General features: G+C 54.9%; 7 protein-coding genes and 1 non-coding gene across 8 annotated transcripts; 3 read left to right on the top strand and 5 right to left on the bottom strand.

Annotated features, from left to right (window-relative positions):
• Positions 1-183: 183 nt before the first annotated feature.
• BO70DRAFT_430177 (uncharacterized protein) lies at positions 184-2,895 on the bottom strand. The gene is made up of 2 exons (XM_025548139.1): positions 1,919-2,895; positions 184-1,814 (listed from the first exon to the last, which is right to left on the bottom strand). The coding sequence occupies exons 1-2, from the start codon at positions 2,506-2,508 to the stop codon at positions 626-628; spliced, it is 1,779 nt and encodes a 592-aa protein (XP_025398202.1). The 5' UTR covers positions 2,509-2,895; the 3' UTR covers positions 184-625.
• A 182-nt stretch (positions 2,896-3,077) lies between these two features.
• Positions 3,078-3,149, top strand: BO70DRAFT_t198. The gene has a single exon. It is a non-coding gene; the product is annotated as a tRNA-Glu (tRNA).
• A 1,497-nt stretch (positions 3,150-4,646) lies between these two features.
• Positions 4,647-5,581, bottom strand: BO70DRAFT_60573 (protein transporter TIM17). The gene is made up of 4 exons (XM_025548586.1): positions 5,406-5,581; positions 5,116-5,314; positions 4,859-5,013; positions 4,647-4,705 (listed from the first exon to the last, which is right to left on the bottom strand). Exons 1-4 carry the CDS (start codon positions 5,472-5,474, stop codon positions 4,664-4,666), a joined length of 465 nt encoding a protein of 154 aa, XP_025398203.1. The 5' UTR covers positions 5,475-5,581; the 3' UTR covers positions 4,647-4,663.
• Positions 5,582-5,929: 348 nt separating this feature from the next.
• BO70DRAFT_317057 (putative C6 transcription factor) lies at positions 5,930-8,766 on the bottom strand. Its single transcript, XM_025540367.1, has 4 exons — positions 8,421-8,766; positions 7,781-8,318; positions 6,830-7,731; positions 5,930-6,773 (listed from the first exon to the last, which is right to left on the bottom strand). Exons 1-4 carry the CDS (start codon positions 8,641-8,643, stop codon positions 6,028-6,030), a joined length of 2,409 nt encoding a protein of 802 aa, XP_025398204.1. The 5' UTR covers positions 8,644-8,766; the 3' UTR covers positions 5,930-6,027.
• A 517-nt stretch (positions 8,767-9,283) lies between these two features.
• maiA (maleylacetoacetate isomerase MaiA) lies at positions 9,284-10,489 on the top strand (the record flags this gene model as incomplete). The annotated part of the gene is made up of 2 exons (XM_025545959.1): positions 9,284-9,395; positions 9,700-10,489. The coding sequence occupies exons 1-2, from the start codon at positions 9,373-9,375 to the stop codon at positions 10,487-10,489; spliced, it is 813 nt and encodes a 270-aa protein (XP_025398205.1). The 5' UTR covers positions 9,284-9,372.
• Positions 10,490-10,701: 212 nt separating this feature from the next.
• On the bottom strand, positions 10,702-12,164 carry fahA (fumarylacetoacetate hydrolase FahA). The gene has a single exon (XM_025543494.1). The coding sequence runs from the start codon at positions 12,089-12,091 to the stop codon at positions 10,796-10,798; it is 1,296 nt and encodes a 431-aa protein (XP_025398206.1). The 5' UTR covers positions 12,092-12,164; the 3' UTR covers positions 10,702-10,795.
• Positions 12,165-12,426: 262 nt separating this feature from the next.
• hmgX lies at positions 12,427-13,417 on the bottom strand (the record flags this gene model as incomplete). The annotated part of the gene is made up of 2 exons (XM_025545960.1): positions 12,427-13,271; positions 13,373-13,417. 2 exons carry the CDS (start codon positions 13,415-13,417, stop codon positions 12,582-12,584), a joined length of 735 nt encoding a protein of 244 aa, XP_025398207.1. The 3' UTR covers positions 12,427-12,581.
• A 545-nt stretch (positions 13,418-13,962) lies between these two features.
• On the top strand, positions 13,963-15,513 carry BO70DRAFT_363154 (4-hydroxyphenylpyruvate dioxygenase family protein). The gene is made up of 4 exons (XM_025543495.1): positions 13,963-14,757; positions 14,825-14,884; positions 14,933-15,290; positions 15,353-15,513. Exons 1-4 carry the CDS (start codon positions 14,099-14,101, stop codon positions 15,485-15,487), a joined length of 1,212 nt encoding a protein of 403 aa, XP_025398208.1. The 5' UTR covers positions 13,963-14,098; the 3' UTR covers positions 15,488-15,513.
• Positions 15,514-15,625: the final 112 nt, after the last annotated feature.

Raw genomic sequence — 15,625 nt, forward strand, 5'->3', positions numbered from 1 at the left:
GGTGGGTGTAATGTAATTTATACTATGATACTGGGTGACATAGGTGCCTGGTAGTAGGTATGTTCGGGATATTACTAATATGAACATGGATATCGATATGGATATGGATATAAATATGAATAGATCAATCGAGTTCATAAGATGCTTAACGCTGAATGACGATAACCAAATTAGTCCTGTAGAAAGAAAGAGCATTTGGCACATGAGAGAGATAGCGAGAGAAAAAAAAACACACAGTATATACTATGCTATATTCGGACACGGACATGGATTCCAAATCTGTCAGCAGGATGATTATATACACAGCTAATGTATAACGACACGACCTCGAATGGCATGGAAACTGCATCGTATGTACTGTGATGTAGCTTGATACCAAGCGCCACAGCGTGCACACATGTGCTAGTAGTGATAGTGGATAGTGTAGTGATGGTGGAGGAACTTGGGGGGGCAAATTCTACAACACATCGATTGATTGACTGAACCACTGATTGATCACAGGACATGATGATAATCATGTAGATACCGGACAACTTGACATGCAGATGATACAAGACTGTTTGATTCATTGATTGATTGATTGATCGATCGATCGATTGATTATCAGACTCAAATACAAGCATCATTATCCGGTGCAGGAAGGTGGGGGGGTAGGTGCGGACGTGCTGTTGGAGGTGGAGTTGGAAGCTATGGTGGAGGGTTGGGGGGCGGTCCAAGGGGACGGGCCGGAGGTGATGGTGGGAGCTTGATTTGTTGTTGTTGTGGTGGTGGTAGTGGTAGTGGTAGGGGCAGCAGAGTTTGGGGCACCTTCAGGGGCGTGCGGTAGGGATGCGGCGTGGTGACCGTTCATGAGACGGAGGCGCTTGGCGTGGGGGCCGGCGTCGGGGCTGCGGTTGGGGTCGTGCGGGAGATACGGCGAGGTTTGTTGGCTGGGGGGTGCGGAGGGGCCGCCGGCGCTGGTGTTGGTGTTGGAGGGCGATGGGCCGCCGGCGCTGGGACTCAGCGCTGGCGGGGGATGCAGCATCCTGGATCGCGATGAGGAGTCGTCGCTGGGACGGTGTTTGCTATCCGTGCCTGTGGTGCCGCGGTAGTCGTCCGGGGTTGCGTAGCCGATGCCGATGCGGCCCATTCCTTTGTCGTGCATGACGACGCGTTTCCATTTCGCGACGACGTTGTCGTAGTCCCAGCGGGAGGAGAGCGAGCCGGTTTGGCTCTCCTGGGCGTCGAGTTCTCGGGCCACGTCCCGGGGGAGGGGGAGCGTGTCCGGGGGGAAGATGGCGAATTCCCTTGGCCATTGGCACGATCCCAGTCTCTCGACCTGGGAGCGAAGCTGGTTCGCCTCCTGTTGGACCCGCGCGAGTTGATCGTCAAGCGACTTGCGCTTTTCCATCTCGCGGGCGAATGCGCGGGTGATCTCGAGTTGCCATGTGTCTTTTTTGGCATCCGTGGGGAGCGAGACCCAGTGTTTGAACGCCAGTTCCAGGTGTCGTAGGCTGAGGTCTTCGTGCTGCTGTGCGCTGCGGCTGATCATGTTCGAATCCAGGCCGAGGTTGGGTCTTCCGGGTTGGGAACTGTGGTTGGATTCGGCGGACCGCTGGTCCACTTTCCATTGTTCGATCTTGGCGCGGAGCGCCTGTCGGACGATATCGAGATGCTCCACGCCTGGGGGCTGGAGAGGGAAGGATGAGGGAGATGGGAAAGGGTTTGTTGCGAACAGACTTTGCGGGGGAGGGAGCAACTGCAGGCAGAGGGAAGGGAAGGTTTGCGCCTGGATGTCAAAATCGAATGGTGAGAGTCTGGGGCGCGTTCTGGACCTGTAGTGGGTAGCAATTGTCAGCGCTCCGATCAATCGAGTGAAATCATATGCTTTAAACAGCGCGCACGGTGATTGTTTGGTGGATAGCGATGGGGGACATACGTTGCGGCTTTGATGTTATCCAGGACCTCGCGCAAAGCCAATTCCAACGCTCTCATGGTATCCGAGTTGCTTGAGGTGCCTCGCTCCGGAAACGACAGCGGACCAGGTCTGGCCTGCGCGGGCGCAATGCGCGATTGAGCGGAGCTGGTATCCTGCGACTGGCTCGGGTTGGGGATATCGTTGATGACTCCGGTGGCATGCCACGTGGGCGTGTTGAACATCATCCTATAGGCGCCGTCGCGTGGCTTCGTTCCCGATTCGCCCGAGTTGAAGGAGTCCGGCTGGCCTTTGCCCGTGGCCCGTTCAGGACTATCCCGACGGCCGGAGGAGGTACGGGCCTGACGCCGCGTGATGCCGCTCCGAATGCGCCTGATCTCCTCGACATCATGGATGCCATCGGGCTTCTTCTTGAAGAGGAACTGGTCCAGATGCCGGCCGAGAGAGGAGGAGGTGAAGGGCTGGTTGCAATACTGGCATTTCCGATCCTTCAGGGCCTGGTTCTTCGCGGCGGCCGACGAGGGGTTGTTATCGTCGACGCCGGCAGAGCCTTCGGGGGTATTTGTCAGACGAGAAGACGCGCCTTCATCCATGTTTCACGGGAGATGCGGGGGTGGTTGTTTTGGCAGGCAGGCAGACAGGAAAAGATAGCGATAGGGTGGGTGACACTTGGAGCGACGCGTTCAATGGGAGGATCAGAGTGGGCGTTCACTGGAGTGCTGCAGGCTCAATGCATGACAAGAAAAAGACAGAAGTGGAGTGTCAGGCGAGAGGAACGGGGGAGGTGGTGATGGAGGATGCCAGGGACGCAACTTTTGCTGCAGAAGGACGAGCAAGGACGAGGGCGAGAGGGGAGAAGAATGGAAGAATTACACGAGGGAAAAGCGAGCAGAGAACGTGACGATCAAGCTGGGATCCGCCAAGCTTCGGGCCTCGCCCATGACAGCTCCAAGTCTCCCACACCCGCCGCGCTAACTGACAGGCCTTCCTCGACTGACTTAAAAGGACACGATGCAGGTCCGATCTGGTGTTGTTGCAATTGAAAAAAAAGCAACCACGATCCCTGAAGACTCTGCTCTCCATCAGATGATAGTTTTCTAACTACTAATCAAATTTGCTTTGGCTAATGTAGCACAACTCCGGCAGAACCTTCAACCAAGTATCCGATATGGTGTAGTGGCTAACATCGCCGTCTCTCACACGGCAGCCGGGGGTTCGATTCCCCCTATCGGAGCTCATCCCTTTCTTTTTTGACTTTTATTTTGCTTACCATGACGAGCCACGATTTGTTTGTTTTGTTCTATCCGTCTTTTTTTTTTCATCCCCAAACAGATATTTTATTTTGTTTTTCTATCATTCGATAGAAGTCTCGATCCTTGTGTACATCGGTACAAAATAGTAGCGTCGCTAAGTGACATTGATGAAAAAGACATTCACATGTATATATATCTCCCTTCCCTCCCGCATCATGCATTTCAATACATCTAATCTACTTCTAACCCCACCAGAATTCTTAAAGTCTACTGCTACTATCAATCCACACAGCATGAAAACCATACCTTATTTCCCCCCTCCCATCCTCACATCAATGTTACACAAGTAGAGCAGGTACATACGTAGGCATCTACCCCTCGCCGACCCTGAACCACACATAAGTACAAGGAAAACCATCGCCCGTGAGACGACATCAGGAAACAGTATTACTATCATATCAATCAGTAAACAATAATCCTAAAATCTCCCCCAGCTTTCCCTAGCAGCAAACATCGCTCACTTGACGCACCACCACTTCCCGGATATCACTTCAGCACCCAGATAGCTATATATAATAACTTAATACTCTGAGATATCAGACTTGCGGCTTGCCCATAGGCGCAGAGAGAGGTCCTCCAAAATTCCCTTTATCTCCACCATCACTGTTTACCAAACACCTCCAAGCGATGGACGCCAATAAACGTGTTGACCATAGTATTGATCTAATTTCTATTTCTAGACAGCCACCGCCAACAAAGGAATAGATACTACTTCATTAAGTGGACAATCCCACGGTATTAAACTAACAACCCTCCCATCCACATCCACGGCCTGGACCCAGCGCCAACCACGAACCCCCAAAAGTCCAACCATGGCAAAACGCCCTCGATCGTCGAGCTAATCGGCAGCGTCTTCGCCCCCATCGGAAATGCCATACATAATCATGTCACCCGTCATCTCTCGAACCTTACTTCTTCTCCCAAATATACAGAATACAGAAGGGGCAAGAGGGGCAAGAGGGGAAGAGCCAAGCGCAACAAAGTAGAGTGGAGTTGGATACTTCCATTTCACATTATACCTGTAAAAAAAGATTGCATGATAATGTACAAGAAAAAGATAAGCCCATATCAGGGACACAGCAAAGAAATGCTTTGCTTTGCTTTGCCGCGGGACATCTTTCTTTTTCGGTCTCCGGCAGAGCAAAAATACACAAAGGATGCAAAGGGCTGTGCAATCCAAAATCACCGGCAAAACCCCTTTTTTAAAAGTCTCGAACGAAGACAACCGCACTTCAGAGAAGAAGGAGAAAGAAGGGGGGGGGGATCGAAGCAAGGAATCGAATCGAAAACCTCTATACCATGCATCCGGGGAATGATGACCCAGTCCAACACCAGAGAAGAGAGACGCGAGGAGTGGAATATAAATAAGATGAGTATTGCTGACAACGGGGAGAAATCGTAGGTCTTAACATGAAGCGAAGTGAGTGGGGGAAAATTAAGCGTGGGCCTTCTCGGCGGACGGAGGGGCAGGAGGAAGCTGGATCGGTGGCAACGATGTTAGTACTTGACTTCGTACTGGATAAGCTTTGACGACGAGGGGGGGAGGGGAGTGGAGTGAGCGGCCTTCGGATTACGAGCAGTGGCCACACGAGGTCGGGAAGGAAAAAAGCGGGTAGGGTAATGATCTCACCTCTAGTTTCGTGTTATCGGCCATCATTCTCTGGAAACCGATACCGACACCCTCGATGACAGCGAGGAAGACAGCGCACATGATAGCGGAGTTTCTCGCAGCCTTGACACCACCACGAACAGCCAGAGCACCACCAGTGAAGAAACCAGCAATAACTGCAGTAAAGAACACGGTTAGACACATATCCCAGGGCGCAATGAAAACAGTAGTAGTAGTACTAGTAGCCATCCAAGCTACGGATCGATCGGGAAACATACTGGCATTGTAGGGGTCCTCCTTCTTTCTGATGCCCTTGATCGCGCAGTCGAACGTCGAGAACATACCACCCCAGACACCGAAGTTACCACCGAGGACGGGCGCGCGGGCCTTGATAGCTGTGATGGCGCCTATCCGACGCTCGCCGTAGGGGCTGTTCCTGTAACCCTTGACACCGTGCCAGACAGCACCACCGATTGCCTGCAAACGCAAGAGAGAGATTTAGTTTGTGGTCTTTCGAAACAAACAAACAAACACCGTGGGATTTTGAGGACTAGGACCAGTGACGTACACCCATGCAGAAGGCACCACCGAAGTCGCTGAGGGCAACCCAGGGGCAGGGATCTCTGGAGTGATCCATGGCGAGTATGAAGAAGAGGACTAGGACTGAAAGAGAGTCGTAGGAGCGAGTGGGCGGGGGAGTCGTAAGCTCAGGGAACGGGCGGTCCTCGTTGAGCTGCACGGATCAGAGGTAGTGTAGGTCGAGGCGAGGTGGTCCCAAGCTTATCCGGAGGGCACTCGGAAGGCTGGGAACGAGGGATTTGATAGTCGGGGGGGTTGAGCCTCACGGGGCAATGGGGTCGAGAAGGGACAGGCGACGTGGAGACGACAGGCAGGCGATGGGGAGGATTAAAGCAGAGTCTGGGGTCGGGGACGGAGCGAGACGGCGGGATCGCGACGGGCGGTTTTTGGCTTTTTTCGCCCGGAAAACGTGACCTTGGGACAGGGTCACGTGCCGATAACCACCCGGAAAGTTCCATCCGCGCATCCAAACAGAGGGCGCTTTGCCACCGCGCCGACCCCTACTTGTATGGTCCCCAATGCACGTTAAAGTTTTCTAGCTGGACAGGAAAATGGCCACCCGGCATTTCTCCACGGTGTTGCTATTTACAGGGAGTAGATATATACACATACTACGATGGCAGATTCCAGATAAAGTTCAGGGCTCCTCCTTCATATGCCGGAAACTGCCCCCCGGTGCTGATGCCAAACGGCGCCATCGACGGGTCGAACGGCAAGGAAAGCCAGTCGTCAGCGGCTATATCATTGAACGACGGGATAAAGCCCACGTCGGCCATGTTCTGCGACACCGGGGTCACCATCTGGTTGATCGGGGTGCCATCATCCATGCCCTGCGAAGGCGCCATGGCAGACTGCACAGGGGGTCTATGGCTATGTCTCCCAGTGCGGGAGGATGCGAACAGGTTGCGACGCAGGCGCGACACGTGCATTTCTAGGAGCGCCGCGTAACGGGAGCTGAGATGGATATCATCCAGCGCGTTGGATTTAAGCGCCTGTACGCTGCGATCAAGGACATCCAGAGATTCGCACAGTTTGGCGGGACGGGTCCCGAGACTGAGGGCTTTCATCAGGAATATCGACGAGCTGGTGACCCTCAGGAATATCCGCACGGGAGAGAACCGCAGGGCCCCGGCGTCGCCGAGCTGGGTCACCTTGTGAAGTATCTGGCAGCAGCCATCGATCACCTCCTGGATGTACTCGTAGTCAATCGGATCGATGTGCGTGGCTCGGACATCTCCATGCGAATCGTTGTCTGCAACCACCCGTTCTACAACCGCTTGCATTCCAACCGAGTGAGTGTAGACCCGGACGAAATGGTATTCGATGAACAGGATATCGAAGAAATGCTTGCTTAGCACTACAGTACAGGTTAACAAGGGTCGATATTACCATGCTTAGGAATGTGCGGCTTACCCTCTGGTCGAAGATGCTCCTCCTTCCATTTGACCAGCAGTGGACGGAAGTGGTCCAGCAGATCGATATATCTGCCACTATGCAGCTGCTGTCTGGCAAAAGATACGGAAGGAAAGAACATGTCGGTGACCGATTTCGCCAACTTGGTGAGATCCATCCAGGAGTCCATAAACGCCAGCCACTCGTCTACCGGCTCATTCGAAGCTCTGCTTGTCTGGCGGCCTGCGATGGCATGGTTTAGACTCTGTGGCATCAGAGACACGCATCCTATCCGCCAGGCCAGCTGGTTGATATAAACGTATAACAGCCGTTGTACCCGCTGTCTGCGTAGTCGTATCTGGTCATCCGATATAAACCCCTCGTAGACTGAGGAGTAGTCACACTTCTTGTCATCCAGCTCGAAGATACCCAGTTCATGGGCAAGGGATAGGGCCGAGCCGAGCAGCATCCACGACATCTGATCAGATCGCTTGGCAGGCTCAATCATGTCCTCGACCCACCTGCCAGCCGACGAGCTCTCCGATTCCTGGGGCTCTGGAGCCAACACCAAGTCGGAGTCCCATCCGTCGCTCTCGGGTGGGAAGTGGAGAGACCGCGGGTGCCACTCTGACATCAGCAAAAGAGCTTCGATCGTACCGATACTCCTTATCCGTGTATGCGACGCCTTTTCCTGCCCAAAGGTCAATCGCACCACGAGCTGCTGACAATGCTGCCAGAGTCGATGGTGGATGAAAAAGTTCCTGGACTCGCCGCCGGCCCCAGGCAAGACATGGTACCGAGATGACAGCATCAGCATCGTGCAACACAAAACAGGATCGCGAGTCACCAGCCAACGATGAGTGCTGTGGTCTGCATAGAAGTTCGTCAAGATGGGAGACAACGGTGTCATATTCTTGAAGAACCTGGCATAGTTAGTCGGATCCAAGTTCAGGACGATAGAATCACACGAACAGATCAATCAGCGTCACCGCTTCTCTCGAAGTAAACCATCCCATCTTCACAAAGCGACACGTCTCCCAAACCCCAAGCACCTCCTTCGACGGGGTCGAAAGCTTCACCGGACGCTTCGCCTTCGCCAAAACCTCCACAGGAAGCATCGGCTGCGTCTGATCGCCCGCGCTATCCGGCTCACTGGTATGGGCGGTAGACGTCTGCGCATCGCGCGACTGCGTCCCGGACCCGTTCAGCCTATTCTCCTGACTGTGCACCGCAGCGGCCTCGAAGAGGATATTCAGCGCATCATTCCCACTCGAGACTACAGTACGCATCATGGAGTTCGCCAACGTAGACGTGGAGTGACGACGGCTTCTGCGCTCTTCGGGGACATAAGTCTGCCGTGGGCTATCGTAGCTATCCTCGCGCCTGCTGACATCGTGTACGGGGCTATCAACCACCTGGAGCACATCGTCCGGTATATGTCTTTCCTGCCTGGTGCTGCGTGACAGTCTGCGGCGTGTACCCGAAGGTGGCACGATGTCTTCAGATGGGCCTGGCGAGTGTACTAGTTATGTAGCGCTGTTAGTCAGCCTTATTTTGATGGCCACCGGATGCGGCAGTCCAGGCACATCAACAAAAACCAAACAAAACCCACCTCGCTTATGAGGGTCCCTCTCCCACGCCCTCTTCTCACTGAACACGCACTCCCTCTGCTCCCTCCGACATTTCGCACACGGCGGGCCGACGGGAAGCCCATCGGCGTCGGTGCCCAGATCGCATTTGGCCTTGCGCTGGCGACAGGAGAGACAAGCCTTGTAGGTGCGCTGGTATGTCCGGCCCAAGGCGTCCCCGCCGCGGAACGGGCCCCTGGCTTCCATCGCTATTGAGAGAGCGCCGGCCCGGCCAATAACATCGCTGAGATAAGTTGAAGGTTGCAAATAGGAACACCGGATATCTGACTGGCCCTTCGGTTTACAAAATGGGTATGAGCCCGGATATCAGGGGGAGGCCGGAGCGCATATTGCAGGTGGGAAGGGGGAAAAAGGGGAGAGCTGCGGGGAGGTTGGAAAATACCCGGTGGTTTCCGCGGTGGGGAAGCGAGGTGAAATATCCGGTCGGAGTGCCGCTAAACAAACAAAGAGCATCCCCGATCCACACCTGACTCTGCTAAGCGCTAAGCTCATGCATGGGGATCTTTTTTGATAAGATGGCTGGCGGTAATAGCGATATGTCAGGTGTCTGGTTGGTTCATGTCACTGGGTGGTTGATAAAATGGCGTCAGCAGGGGCCGAGCTCTACATCTCCCACTAACTATACTATACATCACTTGCAAAACCCCAGCATCCTGACCGTCCATCATCATATGCACTGCACCAAGAAAAAAAAAAGGCAGATGACCACCCAGCAGTTTAACTCTGCCCAATCCGGACTAAGCCGCGTCTAGACCACCCCATCCAGGTCTGAGGTTCTACAAGGCATCAGGACAGACAAACAGTGACGTCAGACTCCATGCCAGCCGACAGCCCCAACAAGAGAACGAGAGCAGCCAGCCACGGAACCTCACCCACCACAAGCATTCAGCGCAGCACAAACAGCTCCTATGACCAATGACAGACCTCGGGAAGACGCGGTAACCTACGCGCGCCCCCGAATATCCAGCACGACGGAACCATTCCGCCGACATCCCTACACCGAGCCAGCCACTGTATAGATGCATATGATTCTGCCAGAAAGAAACCCTGGCTATAGCCAGACGCTGTACCTGACTTCTCCCCTGCTATAGCCGTAGAATATCACGCGCAGGTACCGTGTAACACTTTCCCCGCGCGGCCCAAGCACCGCACCTCCGCGTGTAGCCCATCCCATTGTCCGTATACTTATCCCAGACTGAGACCAGCCATAAAAGAGGTTACCATTACCAATATCATCACCAGGGCCTTCTTTAGTACACATCCGTCTCATCTACCTACCTACCTACCTTACCAACACTCCAAACCACCACCTCAAAATGACCACCACCACCACCACCACCCCCCAACCCCTCTCCCCTCAATCCAACTGCACACCTACTTCCGCTCCTCCTGCTCCGCACGCCTGCGCATCGCCCTGCACCTCAAATCCCTCCCCTACACCTCCATCCCGATCAACCTCCTCGCGAACGAACAACACAGTCCCAAAAACACCTCTCTCAACCCGTCCGCCACCGTCCCCACCCTCATCCTCACCTACCCGTCCCCCACCCAACCCACAACAATAACAATCCCCCAATCCCTCTCCGCCCTCGAATACCTCGAAGAAACCCTCCCCAGCAGCTGCCCCGCGCTCCTCCCCCCGCGCTCCTCTCCGCACCTCCGCGCCACCGTGCGCACCCTCGCCTACATAATCGCAGTGGACATCCAACCCGTCACCAACCTGCGGATCCTGAAGCGGGTCGCGCCGCTAGGAATGGACCGGGAGACGTGGTCGCGCGAGCTGATCGAGGAGGGGCTGCGGGCGTATGAGACCATCGCGGCCTCGTCGGCGGGGAGGTTCAGCGTGGGCGATTCGGTCACGTTGGCCGATGTGTGTCTGTTGCCGGCGGTTTGGGGGGCCGAGCGGGTGGGTGTCGATTTGGGGATGTTTCCGACGGTGGAGAGGGTGAGAGGGGAACTGGAGGGGCTGGGGGCTGTGAGGGAGGCGCATTGGAGGGCGCAGGGGGATACGCCGGGGGAGTTTAGGGTTTAGGTTTAGGGGGGTTGTGGGTGGTTGATGATGATTATGGAATATAATCAGGTTCATTCTGTATTATTTACTTTTATTGCTCTCTCTTGGGGAAAATGGGAAGTTTGGAGCAGATAATTCATTCAATTTGATATACTTGATATACTTGATATACTTGATATACTTGATATACTTGATATACTTGATATACTTGATATACTTGATATACTTGATATACTTGATATACTTGATATACTTGATATACTATATACTTGATATACGATAACTGCTGGTATACTCAGTGCTATTGTTCAATCTCGTTATACATCTTTACAAGTCCAGCTTCACGGCTGGGAGGATCAATGCGCTACAATCGCCGAATCCGACGTAGTTGCCCTCCGTCCCGGCCTTGCCCCGGAGAACGACAGTGTCCCCGTCCTCCAGGAAGATGCGTTCCGAGCCATCCGCCAGCTTAATGGGGTTTTTGCCCGCCGTCTGCTCGAACATGCTGCCCTGGGTTCCGGATTCCGCGCCGGAGATAGTCCCACTGCCGAGGAGATCACCGGGGTTCAGGTTACAACCCGTGATGGTGTGGTGGGCCAGCATCTGCGGGAAGGAGAAGAGGAGGTTCTTCGCATTGCTTCTGGAGACCGTGGTGGCTGGGCCACCCGCGTTAGTGATCTCGAACTCGAGCGGGATGTCGAAGACGTTGTCCGTCCGCTTCTCGCGCAGGTACGGGAGGAGATTGTCCGCGTTGGCGGGCTCCAGGTTAGCGGTGCGGAAAGGCTCGAGGGCGTCGATCAGCACGACCCAGGGCGTGATGGTGGTTGCGAAATTCTTGGCGTTGAAGGGGCCCAGGGGCACGTATTCCCAGGCCTGGATGTCGCGGGCGGACCAGTCGTTCATGAGCACCAGGCCGAAAATGTGGTCCTCGGCCTGGTTGACGGGCACGGGGCTGCCCATTTTGTTTGGCGTGCTGACGAAGGCGGCCAGTTCGAGCTCGATGTCGAGTCTCTTGCAGGGCGAGAAGGTGGGGATCTTGGGCGTCGCGGTGGGGTTGGACAGGACTTGGCCGTTGGGGCGGTGGATGGGGGTGCCGGACACCACGATGGATGAGGCGCGGCCGTGGTATGCGACGGGGAGGTGCTTGTAGTTGGGCTGCAGAGCGTTGTCTGGTCCTCGGAGCAGGACCCCCAGGTTGTAGGCGTGGTTGAGCCCGGCGTAGAAGTCTGTGTAGTCTCCGATTTGCATGGGGAGGTGGTTGGTCACCTCGGATAGTGGCAGGAGGGCTTCCTTCTGCAGGGACTCGTTGTCCTTCAGGATTTGGGGGAATGGTGTGTCGGCGCGGAGGACGGACTGGATGTATTCGCGGACCTGACGATGAACGGGGCGACCCAGCGCTGCAAAGGCATTCAGAGTGGGTTGGCTGAATACACCGAGATGGGGCTGGATGGCGGGCAGCTGGGCAAAGCCCCCGGACGAGGCAAAGGCGCTGAGGTTCAGCGCATGGTCACCGATCGCAATGGCAGCCACGCGCGATGGAGCATTTGCAGAAGAGATGATTCCGAAGGGGATGTTCGCCAGCGAAAAGGGAGACGCCTTGGGGATCTGAAGCCAGGAAGTCATAGTGGTGGATGCAGTGGAGGAAGATTCGAGAGGGGAGAGGGAGATTGATTGTGATGTCCCTCGCCAGCAGGACTTCGATGGCGATGTTAAAAACACAACCCCTCATCGCCCCTCCGCGAGCTGAATTCCGATGGAGGAGGAGGCCGCGGAACGAGGGCCGCTCCCCGGGCGCTCCCGGTTATTGCCGGCCGGGGCTGGCTGTTTCGAGTTTCGACCCCCGCCCTGGTTCCGCCCTCCCCGCAGTTTCCCCAGGCACCAACTTATTGTTTGGATTCAGTCTTCCCTCAAAAACTAAGAATTCTTTTATCGCATTCATGTCATACTCATAATCATCTCCAAACATACTAATCTATACCCCTACCACTCAGACCGAATCTTACCCCCTATCATAAATGAGTTACTAGACAACCAAACAAATCCTATAAACCAAACGCTATGCAACCCCATCCCCCCCCCAAGTAAAAGCCATAAACTACAACCCAAGCACAAATTAAAACTTAACAACCTGCTCAACGACAACCTCCTTCCTCAACGCCTCCTTCACAATCGCCCCACACATCTTCGCATACGGATTCGTCTGCACCGCCAACTGCTGCGCGACCTTATTCCCGTACCGTCCACCGAAAAAGAAATCCCGACTCGCCATGTCTTCTAGCTGGTCGGAGCTTAGTCGGCGTAGCTGGGTTGGGCCGGCTGCCTCTACCTCCATCTCTACCTCCACACCAGCGCCATCCTTCTTCATCATCTCCTTCCGCACCCTCGCCGCCTTCAGTAACAAGTACCCGCGGTGGGTATGAACATCAGACAACAGACGCGCCTGAACATCGGAGATGGGATCGGCGGGGGACCGCGGCGTAGCTAGCGAGATGGCCTGCCCGAGGTCGGAGAGGAGGGTGGATGATTGGGATGTGTTCTGGGGGAAGAAGAGGGGGTCTTCTTCTCCGTTCCCAGCCCCATTATTCTCAGGAGAAGATACCGAGGAGGTGGTGCTATCAATGAACAACCTCAACGTCTGCGCACGATTCGCATATGCAGACGGGTAAGTCGGGTATTCTGTAATCAGGGCTGAGAGATCATCCAGGGCTTGTTGGATGGCGGGGAGGGACGGGGCGGATGATTCTGAGGAGGGTTGCAGGGTGCGGATGATTGCGAGCTCGCGGGCTTTGAGCGATTCAACGATCTCCGGGGTGAGGTTTAGGTGGGAGGGGTAGGGGGCAGGGTCGGGGTGATGGTGATGGAGTTGGAGGGGGAGGATTCGGCGTCGAAGAGGGCTTGCAGGACGGCGGAGTCGTTGGTGGTGAGGTTGGGTTTTGTGGTTGGGTCCATTTTGATTGATGGGTTGGTTTCTTTTTTTTTTTTGTGGTGGGAGTGGTGTTGTTTTGGGAGGGGAGAGGAGGTGATTATTTGGAAGAGAGGGCTGTGTTTAGGGCCAGGGAGAGGAAAACGTATAGAATGGGAGAGGAAGAGGAAGAGGAAGAGGAAGCGGGTTATTAAGAACAAATACCCGCCCACAGCATAGATGTCATATCAGCCGCGATCTTATAATGCATGTAACCTGCTGCAGCCACCCACCTGCACAGCCTTCCAGCCCTTCCAGCCCTTCTTCCATGATGTAAAACCGCGGCGCGGGTATCACGCGCCGCCAAATACCCGCCGCCAGCCGGTCATCTCCGCCCACAGCCGACGCCATCCTCCTCCTGCAAACATCCGGCCCCCCAATCACCAGCAGCGTGATTAGAATGATCGTATCAGGATTTCTGCGAGGTATAATCGGACTTCCCGACCAAGATGTCTGTCAGGAGTCCATCCCGGATCCGGCTATAATAAGATGGGCGTGTCCCTCTGGATGTGGGAAGTCATCAACAACACAACACAACCAAAACCAAAACCTATCCTTTGGGACATCATACTTCCCATACAAAAGTCTCTTACCATATACCCAGACCCAGAGACAGTCACCACATCATCCTCCTTGCTCCATACATTCTCCTCACAAACAGAGTCACCATGGCTCCCAGCGCAATCTCCAGCCCTCCGGTCTCCACGGCCCCCTCCACCTCCGACATCGCCAGCTACAAGGGCTACGACCACGTAGAATGGTACGTCGGCAACGCCAAACAAGCCGCCTCATACTTCATCACACGCATGGGGTTCAAGCGCATCGCCTACCGCGGCCTTGAGACCGGCCACCGCACCGCCTGCTCCCACGTCGTCCGCAACGGCGACATCACCTTCATCCTGACCTCCCCTCTCCGGTCCCTCAGCCAAATAGAGCGCTTCACGCCCGAGGAGCAGCACATCCTGCGGGAGATCCACGAGCACTTGGAGAAGCACGGTGACGCTGTCAAGGATGTGGCGTTCGAGGTCGACTCCGTCGATGCCGTGTACCAGGCTGCTGTGTCCAACGGAGCCAAGATGGTGTCGGCGCCCCAGAACCTGGAAGACAAGGATGGACATGTTCGGGTGGCCACGATCCAGACGTACGGAGAGACGACGCACACCCTCCTGGAGCGGAAGTCGTACCAGGGGGCGTTCTTGCCCGGATATCGGTATGAGAGTGGTGCGGATGACCCGATCACTGCGCTGTTGCCCGGTGTGCATCTGAACCGGATTGATCACTGCGTGGGAAACCAGGACTGGGATGAGATGGATCGGATCTGTGAATAGTATGTCCTGCCCTTCTTCTTTTTTGTATCCTTTGTTTCTGGTCTGTATGCTGACGGTATGGGCTAGCTATGAGAAGACCCTCGGCTTCCACCGTTTTTGGTCTGTCGACGACAAGCAGATCTGCACGTGAGTACCCCATCCTCAACCAACACGAGCAAGGACTAACAAGGACAGTGAATTCTCCGCCCTCAAATCCATTGTCATGGCCTCCCCCAACGAGATCGTCAAGATGCCCATCAACGAGCCCGCGCACGGCAAGAAGAAGTCGCAGATCGAGGAATACGTCGACTACTACGACGGCGCGGGTGTGCAGCACATCGCTCTCCTGACGGACGACATCATCCGCGATATCACCAACCTCAAGGCCCGCGGTGTGGAGTTCATCAAGGTGCCCGACACGTATTACGAAGACATTAAGATCCGGTTGAAGAAGGCAGGACTGGTTCTCCACGAGGACTTTGAGACGATTCGCAGCCTGGACATCCTGATTGATTTCGACGAGGGGGGTTATCTGTTGCAGTTGTTCACTAAGGTATGTGCTTCTCCGAGGGTGTTTCGTCTGTTGTGGAGTTGTGCTAACGATGGGACGTGCAGCATCTGATGGACCGCCCGACCGTCTTCATTGAGATCATCCAGCGGCATAACTTCTCCGGCTTCGGGGCTGGGAACTTCAAGTCGTTATTTGAGGCGCTGGAGCGGGAACAGGAGCTGCGGGGGAACCTGGTGTAAGCTTGTTAGGTGGTGGTGAAGTTGGGGAATTTGGGGGGGGATCGGGGGGAGTACAGGGCCAGGTTGCCAGGTACACGACATGTACAGCTTTCCGTATTGGATCATGACCTTCTAGCAGTGTACTAGTTAATGAAATCA

This window comes from Aspergillus heteromorphus (assembly GCF_003184545.1).
Source record: "Aspergillus heteromorphus CBS 117.55 chromosome Unknown BO70scaffold_17, whole genome shotgun sequence".
NCBI classification, from domain to species: Eukaryota; Fungi; Ascomycota; class Eurotiomycetes; order Eurotiales; family Aspergillaceae; genus Aspergillus; species Aspergillus heteromorphus.